Genomic DNA, 12,961 nt, shown 5'->3' on the forward strand with positions numbered 1-12,961 from the left:
TCAAGACAACTTGAGCCTGGCTCTAGAGCAGAGAAGAAGAATGTTTTATTTGAAATTGATCACGAGCGCCAGCGCTGCTCTGCTTCAGATCTGCTGGAAACGATGGAGGCTGCTACTGAGACAACACTACAAAAGTGAAAAATCAGTTTATGTGAAATTCAAAATGCAAATCAGAGACTGGCAGCATGCCTCGGCAGCTCTGTGATAATCCTGTTGGACTGGCAGCGTCCAACAGGCTGCCAGTGAGGCTGTTGACAGCGTACAAGACTGTGCTGAGAGGTTGTACGCAAAGAGAAGATGCAGAGCTCCTCTTCTCCCTCTAATCGTGTTCTTCTCCGGCTCTTCTCTCACAGATTGTCCCTGGCTTCGCTGCGTTCCAGTGGGACAACAGACGCAATCCCAGTAGCTGACTGACAGCACCAAGCAGCCCACTAGACCCCTGCGCTGAATCTTCTCATTGGCCGACTGCCAGAGCTTCGCCCCCCCATCCTGACTGGCTCTGGCGGGAGCGTGGATGGAGCCGAGGGATCTGGTTGGCTCAGCCCGACCCAAAGAGGCGGACCTTCGGGGAGGCAGGGCAGGGCCCAGCGAGGAGCATCAACTGGCGGCGGGAGGCGCCGGGCCGGTGCACGGCGATGACGTGATTAACAGCGCTGCCAGTGAGGGGGAGGGGCTAGAGGACCAAGGGGAGGGGCTTATGGAGGAGCAGGAGTTCTCCATCAAGGAAGCGAGTTTCCAGGAGGGAAGTCTCAAGTTGAAGATCCAGACCACCAAGCGCACCAAGAAGCCGCCCAAAAGCCTCGAGAACTATATTTGCCCGCCAGAGATCAGGATGACCATCCGACCTCCGGCTGGAGAGGGCAAAGGGGGACGACAAGGGCGGACAGGAGGCGGGGCAGGATCAGGGCGGGGCCCCAAGGACGAAGAACGAGGTCCCCCGAGAAAAAGGGTAAGTCCCCCCCTTTCCTCCTGTTTCTTCTTTACTCACTTAGAGTCAGTAATAAATCACCAGGTAGGCTACGCTGTGTACACTTTATGGGGTTTAAGTGAAAAACACACTTCTGTCCACCCTAACATCTCAATCCGTAGCTTTTGTTGATCGTCGCCTCCAGCTACATTTACAAAGAGTCAAAGTTTGCTGTAACTGAAACCACTCTGACTGAGATCACACACACACACACCACACACACACACCCACACACACACACACACACACACACACACACACACACACACACACACACACACACACACACACACACACACACACAGCAGCTGAGAATAGGGCTGACACAAGCAAGTGACAGCTGGTGTCTGCCCTCTCCATTTGTGGTCATAGACTCGGAGACCTCTCCAGTCCCCTCCACTCATCGCTTGTTTCCTTTCCTCTCCTATTCCCTCCTTTAATGAAATCAGCCTTTGTGGGTCACAGCCTTCACCTCCTCCTCCCCGATCATCCCCCATCACCCTTCCCACACTATACTGGTTTCTGGTGTATGTGACACTGTGTATGTACAGGTCCTTGGGGGAATCTAGTGTTTGCGGGCTGTGTTGACCTACACGGTGCTGTGTGTGTGTCCAAACCTGACAGCCATCTCCACGGCGTTGAGCGCGACAGGCCCAGCAGGACTAACGGTGTCATGTTGTCAACATGCTGCAGAGTCGTGTTCCGCTCTGTTGTTTGCGCTGCGACTCAAGTGGCTCACAAGGTAAAAGAGGCCCTCGGTAGGCGTCTGAACCGGCTTCCTCTCACACACTTTGAGGCGCTTCATTGATCGTCACAATCACATCAGCAGGAACGTTGGAAGAAATGTTTATGGAGACTTTGAGAAATGCGAAAGCACTCACACCCCTCAAACTTTTGCAACCCACAGCGTTAACGATTTCAAGACATGTTTGCATGATTGTGAGGTGAAAGGAAAAAAATTACATGGCTTTCAAAACGTTTAACATGTATTGTGGGGCGCCTTTTTGCTTCAGTCACAGTGGAACTTTGTTTCTTTTGGGTTTTAAATACAAAAACTGAACATTTCTTCTCAACCTCAGTCAAACTGCATGGAGAGAGTCTGTGAACACACGTTTTTAAGTAGTTTGAATTTAAAAAGAACAGAGCACGTATACATAAACTATTTCTTTATATGTTGGATTTTTTAAAATTAATTTTCCTTCAGTTTACAGTTTTGCACTGTTTTTCTTGGTGTATCTCATACAATCCAAATAAAACCATTAATGTTTGTGGTTTAAAAGTGACATTTGACCTTATGTGCCCATTTACTTTGAGCAGCAGGGCCAGCTTTCCTGTCACTGTTTAAACAGCAATCCCCACGGTATCATTCTGCCACCACCGTGTTTCATACAGGTCATTATCTGTAATTATTGCTCGCCCTCAGTTGTAGTAAGCTTCTTTTTGCCATTCTTCCACAAAGGCCTGAAGTGAGTGTGCATGACAGTAAACCTTCCTCCTGTCTTAGTTTGGTTTATATGCTGCTGCTAGATTTATTTGATTTTTTTTTTTTCAGCTGATCGTAAATCTTTGCAATTAATGTAAGTGGAGACGTTTGGCCAAGATGGAAGATAACATCATAGTGTGTTCATGTTTATTAACCTATTTAAACATTTGGAGCGTTTGCTTGGAAAGAAAGCAAAATGTGGTTTTTGATTTGAAGCTGGCAGAGAAAGCTCATCCATTTCCGCAGCCAGAGTTCCTGACGGTTTTCTCTTGGACTCGTCGTCTAACCACACAGTGAACCTTCTGACCCGCCTGTGGGATTGTTCAGGCAGAAAAATTAAAAAAGCGTGACAAGCTGCGCATAGCACGGACCAACGTCAGTGTTTATCTCCGCTGGTAAGGACGGTGGGTTGAGCCTCGCGTTTTGAAGCCCAGGCAGCCGCTCATAATCCAGAGCCATCAGCCCCCTAATTAGGAAGCCCGCCGGTTGGGGATGATTGACAGATTGTTGTCATAGTGATGGCTCTGAAACGCCGGCGTCTTCTGAGCTTTGTTGAGGGGAGGGGAAGAACGTGTTGGTGTTGGTTCAGATCGGTTTCAACCCTTCATCCCCACCGCTCCGTCCTCCAATTACCAACACCCTCCCAGCCCTCATCCCCCCACCAGCCCCTCGCCTCACGTCGTCTGCCTGCATTCACCCATCACCTGCCACCCCAGGCAGGCTCACTGGAGAGGAACGGGTTAAAGAGACTCTCTCTCTCTCTCTCTGTGTGTCTCTCTGCATGCCTGGATATGTGTGTGTGTGTGTGTGTGTCGAGGTTAAATACTCTCTTTGTGGTGTACGGGAGGCTGTGTGTCAGAAGGGGAGGGGAAGTGAGGTGGGGAGCAGATGGACAGCCTCTCCACTCGCTCTTGTATTGTGTCCGCAGCTACTTCTTTTTCCCGCTCTCCCTCTTTATCTCTTTTAGCCATCTCTCTTTCCACACTTGTCCCTGCCATTTTTTTCTTCCCTCACATCTTCCACTTTTTCCGTCACTCTTTTCAGCCCCTACCAGATGGCAGCACGGGGCAGCGGTGGCGGCGGCAGAGCAGGAGCAGGAGAAGGGGGTTGTGGAAAGAGGAGGAGAAAGGAGGTGGAGGTCAGGCATATGGAGAGCCTGGTTAAGGGGCCCCCTCAGAGGGAGTGTGTTTGTGCGTGTGGTAGTGCGGTGAATAGAGGAGGGGGCTGAGGGAGGATACAATAGAAATCCATTAAGAAGGAGATTTGCCTCTAATAGACAGAGAACGGGGGAGACGGCCAGCCTGATTAGAAGCTAAGCATGCAGGAATAGATGAAAATGGTGCCTTTTTTTAAAGTTATTTTCTGTTGTGTGGTGTCAGCCAGTCAAAGAAGGTGAGATGATTTAAATGGGGATCATATAATTAACACCTTACACAGTAAATTAAAGAGCAGAAAACATGCATGTGCAGACTGGGAAACATAAATATCAGGTGTGTAAAGAGATCGAAACGCCACATTATTCCATCCCAGAGTGAAACTCTTTCATATTGAAGTCCTATCCGGTTTCTGGCAGAACGTGACTTCACCTGATGAAGTAAGTGTAAGCTGCTATTATGACCTCCAGGTTTGAGGGTGAGTGCTTTAAGCTCTACACCTTGTTCTTCCTCAAACTAAAACTCTCAGGAAGAATTTTTAGAATTTCCTTGAGTTGACAGTCTAACGATCATCAACATTAAAAAAAGCATTTCTAATATTTAGTAGAACAAAAATAAATAAATAAAACCATGCCATATAAGACCGATTGTAAGCACTGCAAGAATGCCACCACTGGCTAACTGTTAGTGGCCAATGTCATGAAAAGGAGTATATCATTTGAACAACTATGGTTTAAATCTAAATGTGAACACCGTAAGGGTGTAACGAGACATTAAAGTGAGTGCTTTAAGCTCGACACCCTGTTTCTTCGTTTGAAGTAAGAGCGAAAGAAGTTCATGAGTTGCATTGTTGTTCTGATGCTCTCAGCTGCTGTCATCAGACATTAAATGTCACCAAACCAATTTTAAATGGAGGTACTTGGTATAAATAGAAAGAAACTGTGACAAACAATGTACAATTTGCAAACGCTGGGAGAATAAAATGGCTGACTAATTACTTGAACGTGGTAAGACGTTTACCTTAAAATGTTCAGTTTTAGAGGCTCTTTAAACACCTTTTCAGTAATTCTGCTTCGAATGAAGAACTTTGTTTACTAAAGTTCTTTAGTAAACACAGCACCACCAGTGAGAAAAGTTAGTCTAGAGTACCGTGGCACCATTTTTTATAGCTGCTGTAGATTCTTATTCGGAAGACAGAAAAGAAGAACTTCTCAGGTTTCTCTGCTTTGTTTACAGAGTCATTCACAATTTGAGGCTCAGAATTAGACAAGGATAACAAGAAGAGCCCTGCTCAGAACTTTGTAGGGAATTTCTCTTCTTTCTTTGTGAATTTTTGATCTACTGATGCTGAATCTAACTGATCAAATGCATCTGTTTATGTTGATAAACCAGCAAAAGCTATGAAAAAAAGCATAACTTATAGTCTGTGTTTTCAAACCTTCACTCTTGTGATAAACAAAAATGATGATTGTGAATCCAATTTAGTGCTTGACTGTGTCTAGTTAGCTGGATGCAATATTACATCCCTAATACTTATTATTTTCTATATATTAACCTTTCACACCCAGTATACCTAACACACCATTTTACTTCAGCTTCCTATTTCCAAACAGTGTTTCTTCTGCAGCGATTTGCTAAATGTAGAAGAGATGTGGTTTTGTATCTCCTCATCTCAAGAAATGCACGTAATTTTACCGCTATCAGTAATAGCAGTCGAGCATTATTTGCTTTTTACAATAAACTATTCTATTAGTGAGAGGATTATGAAAGAGGGAGCGCAGAAAGGGGAGGTGCAAAGGGGGTTAATTTTCTTTTTAGAAGGGAATCTCACTCTTCTATCATCTTCATAGCAGGCATCCATAACCAGAGGCGTCATAGAGTGAGCGTGCCGTGTCAGGGGACGGAGCCCACATTAACGCAGTATGATGGGCTCCCCTTCTCTGTCTCCAGCTGACATCACACACATGCTGGATGTCCTCTCGCACGCGGCTCTTTGTCTGGCCCACGCCGTGTGCGCTCAGAAGATGAATGTGTGTGATTTAATAGATCGGATCCCGGGTCAACCGCTGCATCACTCCTACGGACATGGAGGAGGCTCGTGCAGCCGCGCACATGCAGGCACACAGTTTGCAGGTTCGATGCCTTCACTTGGCAGAAGCTACCCAAAGAGCATTAGCTGCTTTTTGCTCTCAGAGAGACACACATACACACACACAAATCATGTTGAGCAGTGATTGCAGTCAGAGGGAGTGTTTTCCTGGTTATCTGTCCAGTTCCCTGGACGTGCCAAATGTGGCTCTTAATCCATTTTGCTATCTGTGGGGAAAGATAAGCCAGAGCTTTTTCAGGAGTCCGGGCCAGGCTGTGTGTGTTGCTGTTGTTCTGTGTGTGTGTGTGTGTTAGTGGATGCATCCGAAAGCTTGACACTAAATACACACTTATCTTGTCTTGACAGCCCCTCTGCTTGGTGGTCCTACTGGCTGAATGCGCGCGTTTGCGTGTGTGTGTTGTTGCTTGGTGGTCTTCTCCCACCAGTGTTTGGGATTATTATGTGTTAGTCAAGTGCATGCAGGAAAATTAATGCTGTCACAGTCGCAACGCCAAGTGTGTGTACACGCAATACGTGCACGTGTGCGCGCAGGGAATGCTTGGACGTTTGATGTGGATGTTGTTTTTCTTATTTCTGTCGGAGATGGCGGTTGGTGACCTGAGGGACTTGATGAGCTCATAAAAGCAGCACCGTCTGCGTCAGCGTATGCGTGTGTGTGTGTGCGTGATGCATCATGCTTTGCCCACAGAGAGCAATCCATGATTGATTTATGAATATGTATAAACATAAAATGATCACCTCTGCTGTGGTCTGACCCTCCTGTCCCATTGACTTTTTCTGGTGTCTGTCCGTTTAGTTAAAACCCCCAAATTGTTCATTTAGATGTTTTTGGTGTGTGGATGTGTGCTGTCAGTGTGTGCAGCCTTTGAGTCTCTGATCTGGGAAAGCTTTAAGGGGCGTCTCCCTTTAGTGATTGGGGGATGGTAGATGTGAATGTGTTTGTGTGCATGTGAGCTGGAGGGGGGTATTTTGGGGGTGGGGGGGTAACGGGTAGTGGGGGTGAATGATTTAGCACCACGGAAACACCAGCTGTCCATCTGTGTCTGACCCCCATGCACACACACCAACACTCGCACACACGCATATCGCATCTAACCTCTGATCTGCTTCTCAGTATCTCCCAAATCTTCAGAAAGTCCAGTCAAAACACAAGCTGTTCACTTGTCTTTCACTCGCCAATCACATCCACAAGGTTTTCCTCTCTAAAATCTATTTCCTGGAGATCTGCACTAACCTTGGTCACAGTTTCAGCTTTTCAAAACTAGACATGGGCCAAGAGGAGGTTCTCATAGGATCTTAATACTAAATCATGGTGCTAACTAAACAAAAACATTTACGCTGTAATATATAAACTATGTAAAACAGAAAGTACTGACAGTGTTTTCTGCACCATGTATTTATTATGTTTTAGAAACATATTTAGGCCAAAATAAAGAGAAAGCACAAGCAAAGCATGGGACCCCAGTCTCAGTTCAGTATTCAGCGATTCCTCTATTTATGGATTAAAATTACTTTTGGAAAATTCACTCATTTGCAAATATTTTTCTGAAATATTTGAAAATGAATGCAGCTCGGGAAGCAGAAAGAGCTACATGCAGCACTACTTTACATGCTACTGGGTAGTGTTTGTTAAACAGCCAATCCAGGCATAACATTGATGTTCTTTGGTGCTACTTGCCTATACGTTCAAAGAGTTAACATAAGAAAGACTCTAGATATTATTTGCTATGGTAGTGCTAAGACTGAACATGTTAATTCATAGTACAGTTTAATTGGTGCTTTAATTATTAAAATGTAGACTTATAGGAATCAATGAGCAACAATATGGGTGGTCTCCACTGCTGTGGACGCCTGTGGTCTCTACTATTGTAGTTTTCAAGTATTTTTCCACAGATCATCAATTTCTTAGCCTGGCTAACTGAGCAGCTAAATTTCACAGTGGCATTCTTTAAATTTAAAAAATGTCAAAACACTATGGTTTTGTTCATCATAGAAAGGTTTGGTAATTTTTTATATTTTTTTTGCAGGAGTTTGAATGGTTCTCCCTTGTTTGTTCTAAAGTCAAAGACATTAGTTCCACGTTAAAACGTTACATAGTTTTGATTTGAATTTCTTTTGGAAAACCATGATACCGTGAAACTGTGAGAATCTCGTATCGTCCTACGCCTAATTGAGAATGATGATGACCCCAAACAGTGGCAAGTCCTCACGTAGCGATGCCTTCCATGATTAATGACTCTGGAATATGAGTAATGATCATAAACTCAAACACACAAACATAATCACGCTGCAAGGTTGACTGAATGAGGTCTGCAGCAGCGCTCTAACTGCTTTGGATTTATAATGAATGAATGAATGAATGCATGGTTAGTAATGGTGAACACACACACAGAGCCACACAAAGAAGTGCTGGAGGGGAAGCAGAAGAAGAGGTGAACTTTGACCCTGCTGGACATTCAAAAGCAGAGGTGATAGCTGAGCTCCAGCCTGTGTGTTTGTGTGTGTGTCTGCTGTATTGTTGTTTGTACGATTAGGTCAGGGTTGAGACAACTGGAGTCTGGCCTTTGCTTTCTTACCCTCAGGGCTGGATTTGATGCCTGTCTGTCTGCGTGTGTGTCTGTCTGTGTGTGTGCTTGTGCTGACCATTTGGTGGGAACTGTAGCTAATTTCTCAATCAGACACACACATACCATCTTCTCACTTGGTCCCAAAAGGTCAAGCCTTATTCTTTCTCTATTGTGTCCGGGTCCCAGTAGGTCTCTCTTCCTCCTCCGGCAGATGCAGACATGCTATAAAAGCTGGTCCGGCTTTAGGTGCGTTTTTTTTTTTAATAAAGACCTGAGGCGTTCGCTCGCTCGCATTTAAAGAAATGCTAATGGCTCTGTGACAAATCAACTCGTTGTGCTGAGACCTGTTGTGTTGACAGGTCGGCGCTGGGATGTTTTTTTCAGGATGTGCGTGGGAGCACAACACACTGGACCGATGCTGAGCGATTCTGGCTTTCGGACAAATGAATCAGCCTGATTCACATCACTGAGGGATGATGTGGAGAGCGACCTCGTTTCTTGTTCTCTTTGGTCATAGGTAACGTTGAGTCACACCATCTTGAGCTCGTGGCGGCCACTTCATTATCTTCATCAAGCCTCTGTGGTTGGTCAGTGAGTGGGTGTGTGTGCGCGTGAGGGAGGGAGGAGAGGTGCGACGTGTGGAGATCCAGCAGGAATTGGTGCCGGGAGAGCAGGAAACGGCTGCGGAGTCAAAGGAGAAAGAGAAGCAAGTGCTGAGTATCGACTTTCACTAAGTCCCACTACAAGCGCTTGTCAGTGAAATCTGATGGCACCATCAGCTGTCTGGAGCACGCCTGTGTGTGTCTCAGTGTGTGTGCGTCTCTAAATCACTGAAAGAAAAGACGTTAAAGTGTCCGAAATCTAACAACAAGGTCCTGAAATCAAATTGTCTCCAGAAATAAATGCATGATGTTTCAGAGTGAAAGTGTTCCAGCAAAACATACAAAGGAGTGGTATTGAGCACATTTTGTTCGTAGGACAAACCCTAAGTGAGTAGGTTGTTGCTGTCTGTTGTTGCAATGTTTTCAGTCTGCAGAAGGCTTTTTAGTAATAAAAAGATTTTAGGTATGTCCAAGAGTTTCTCTTTTTTTCCAGAAACGTGTGTACACTTATTGATATTTTCTTCAGGATACTTAATATCTGACAGAAATACCCATCTGTACCAAGAACTTGCTTCAGACATTGTTTTCGCTCATTAATCCAAACTTTCTCCTAAAGAACTTATCATTTTTATACAGTTAATCTTTACACTCCGGGATCAAAGCAAGCCCACAACATGATACCACCGCTACCTTGCTTCACTGTTTGCAGCACCATTCTTGACTCCTTCCTTTCTTTCTTTTGATCCAAGTTAGTATTTATAGTTTGGTCCTCAAAATTGTTTCAAAATTACAAAATTTTTCTTGCATACATTTAATATTTGTGCGACTTTAATGTTACTTTTATGAATCTATGGGCTAGCCAGAGATTTGTGGCAAAATTCCAATGTTTGTGTTGCTTTGATCCGTGGATACACTTTGCATTAAGTCTGTAAGATCTATGATCTCTATACATATGTTCCAACATTCAGAATATTTCACTGTCCTAAAAAGTCGATATTTGTTATATCAGAAGCAGAGAAGATGCCACACCGTGTGTTTTGTTGTTTCAAAACAAAGAAAAAAATTATTTGAGGTTGACATTCGAAACTGTATTGATTGTCCTATTGTATCAGTTGCAGTATTGGTTATAAAAAATGTAGATCTTTACCTTTGTTGCTAAATCCGTCATGCTCTGTTCAGCTTAAATGGACAGCTGATGTATCTCTGTCAGAAATGCTTCTGACTTATGAGTATGGATTGTATCAATTTATGAAATGTTTTGTTTTTGAATATTTGATTTATGAAAAATCACTTATTTCACCATTGCACTGAACTTCTGTGTGATATCGGCCCACCCAGGGCCTTCCATCTCGTTTTACTAGCATGTTTTACAGCTTGAACTTATTCGGACTTTGAATTCAGGTCGACTCCCACAGGGGAAGACTGAAATAAAACCAAGTTTTTGAAAATATTTTAGGTCATTTGTAATTTATTTTTAAGAAAAAATGATTAAAATCAGAAATTGCATTTAGTATGAAAGAATCTGATTTTATTTTGAAGCCACTTTAGCCATGTTGGGCGCGTCATTCGATTTAATTTTTAAACATTTCAGCAAAATATTTAACATTTTTGGGTTTCCAACAAGTCAGGACAAGGATCATTTCGATCAATGGCTAGTTTCTCTTTGATAAGTTACTGCTTATCAATTTGCATGTAAACATTTAGATTATAGAGTAAAATTTTTTGTAAGCCTTCAGATAATTGACAACAGAAAGGGACTTTCCGGCTTTCTCTTTCATAAAACGTCACTGTGTTACAACCACAACTTACGCTTAACACCATATTATTGCGCCACATGTCTTCTCTCCAGGCTCTGTGAAGTACTCCTGCTGTAGTTTGGCTGCATATTTATGCTCTGTCTCTTAAGTGTGGATCCCAGCATGAATAGGACGTGTCTGTCTGTCCTTATGTCTGAGTGTCTGTCCCTGGGCACGGCTTAGACTAAACAAACAGCAGTGTTTATGAAGCAGAGAAGAAGCCATGAGGGTTTTCTGTTTGCTGCTTCATTTCACTACACAGACATCTCCACATGTACACACACGCGCGCACACACAGCTATGGCTGTTGCGTTTTTTTTCACCCTCTGCTTTTTCCCCCCCTCCAGTTCAGTGTCTCCTTCTCAGTCGGTCTCTTTTGGACCAAACTGTTCAGTGAAATATTCGTCCGCTCTCAGACCGAGAGGAATGCCACTCCGTGTGACCTCTCACCCACTGCGAGGAGGGGGTGTTGGTTTGGACGAGGGAGCGAGGGGGCAGCTGCAGTCATGTGCCCGGACCTGGAGAGACATTTCTGAGATCATGTACACACACTTTTTAATTCCTGCAGTCTGCTAAGCCTTGACCCAGCTCTGGACCTGCAGCTCTCCTTCACCCGCGTCTCTTTGTGGCTGCTGGGAAGTGTATGATGCTTCACTTTGGTCTGCATGCGTGTCTGTGAACACACGAGTGGAGTGCAGCTTCGCACAAAGGCATTATTGTTGGTGAGAGGGGGCCTAAGGGAAGGTAGGCAGCCTGATTGGTTAAGACTATTGTGTCTCACTTTTCCCATTCTCCCTGTCACTGAGGATGTCATTGCAGTGCCTCTCTGACTCTCTCCCTCTTCCTGCTGCTGCCAAGCTGAAGATCATCTAAGGACACAAGATGATCAAGGAAGAAACTGTCTGCTAACAACTGTAAAACTTCAAAGGTGGACAGAAGAGTCTATCTGAGACACATTTAGGGGTTGTTAAACTAGGGATTGTGCTGGAGCCAAATCTAAACTGGTCGACCCAAACAGGGTATACGTGCATCCATAAAAAGTCTTTAAAAGTCTTTAATTCTACAGAAAAAGAGGAATGACGTTCAATGTAGTTTTTCTTTCTGTCCAGCACAGTGGCCTGCAGACATCTTCATAGAGTTCTGTGACTGGCGAGCTTTTGCATCTATCATGGCATAGGTGCAAATTTATTGACTGGATTACGTTGGTCTTTGCCTTTGTGTGGAAAGCTTGGCACTTCGGGGTTAAGGCTGTAGAGAACCATATGCAGTGTGAGAAGCACAAAGTTGCTGCCAAGAGCCACAAAAACCCCAGAAGTTTCAGTTTTTGCTATGCCCGATTGTAATGCAGAAAACTCCCCCAACCAGCCCCTACATTTATATTTTTTCCGTCTTAAATTTCATTCAAGGTGGCATTGAAAAGGGTCTTAAAAAGTCTTGAATTCGACTTGCTGAAACCTGCAGATACCCTGTGGAAAGGCGTGTCATCGTGTCAGTGAAGTTGACTCTCCCAATTCATGTTTGATCCTCCCAGGGAGACAACCCAATGACTCAAGTTATATTATTAACCTCAGTGTTCCTATAAAAAGATGCCCTAATGTCACCAACAGCATTGTGCTCTTTTTATCCCAAAGCAAGATCCAGTTCTAGATTCGTTTCATTGATTAAAATCAATGAATTCATGTTCATAGTTTAACAACTGAGCATTTTCGACTGAGAGACTCTGTTATTTTGGCTTTTTACACAACATTTAAGTTAAGTTGCTGGTCTCCAAAAGCTACCCACAATCTTCTGACAACATTGTTTGTTTTCTGCAAAAAAACAGTTTGTTGTTGCCAGAGCTTGTTGCAATGGAAACACAAAGAACGTTCCATTTTTTAACTTTCATGAAATCCTTTGTGAATTTATTTGTGTGTTTGGTGTCATTTTGTGTTTTCTTTCATGGTCCAGTTCTGCACCAGCTTTACGATTCTTTACTCATGGTCCTATATTTTCCTGAAGCACCTGCTGTCAGACCTCAGTCTTACTTTTAGAAAGAAAATGTTTGCTCCTTTAACGCCTCTTATAGGTAGATATTTTGGCCTCTTTCTGATTGTAGAGGAATCAACTTTCACATCAACAGCAGTAAAAGCCTTTTGTAGGTTTTTGGAGACATATTTTAGTATCTCAGTCTGGTTTCAGGGTGAACCTGCTTGAATGGTCAGACCAGGGCATTTTGGCAGTGATTCTGCATCTAACTGACTCCAATGTCTTTCTAAAGTCCTCAGTTTGGATCTCACCATATT

General features: G+C 43.9%; 1 protein-coding gene across 2 annotated transcripts in view; it reads left to right on the forward strand.

Annotated features, from left to right (window-relative positions):
• The window catches only part of setbp1 (SET binding protein 1), a 50,131-nt gene that overhangs the window by 14,771 nt on the left and 22,399 nt on the right, over positions 1-12,961 (forward strand). For both annotated transcript variants that reach the window (XM_055048807.1, XM_055048808.1), the window contains exon 2: positions 354-949. In XM_055048807.1, coding sequence (XP_054904782.1) covers positions 515-949 — 435 coding nt within the window. In that variant the 5' untranslated portion in view covers positions 354-514. The remainder of the gene's footprint in view (positions 1-353; positions 950-12,961) is intronic.

This window comes from Poeciliopsis prolifica, unplaced genomic scaffold (genome assembly GCF_027474105.1).
Source record: "Poeciliopsis prolifica strain line A6 unplaced genomic scaffold, Auburn_PproV2 SCAFFOLD028, whole genome shotgun sequence".
Taxonomy (NCBI): domain Eukaryota; kingdom Metazoa; phylum Chordata; class Actinopteri; order Cyprinodontiformes; family Poeciliidae; genus Poeciliopsis; species Poeciliopsis prolifica.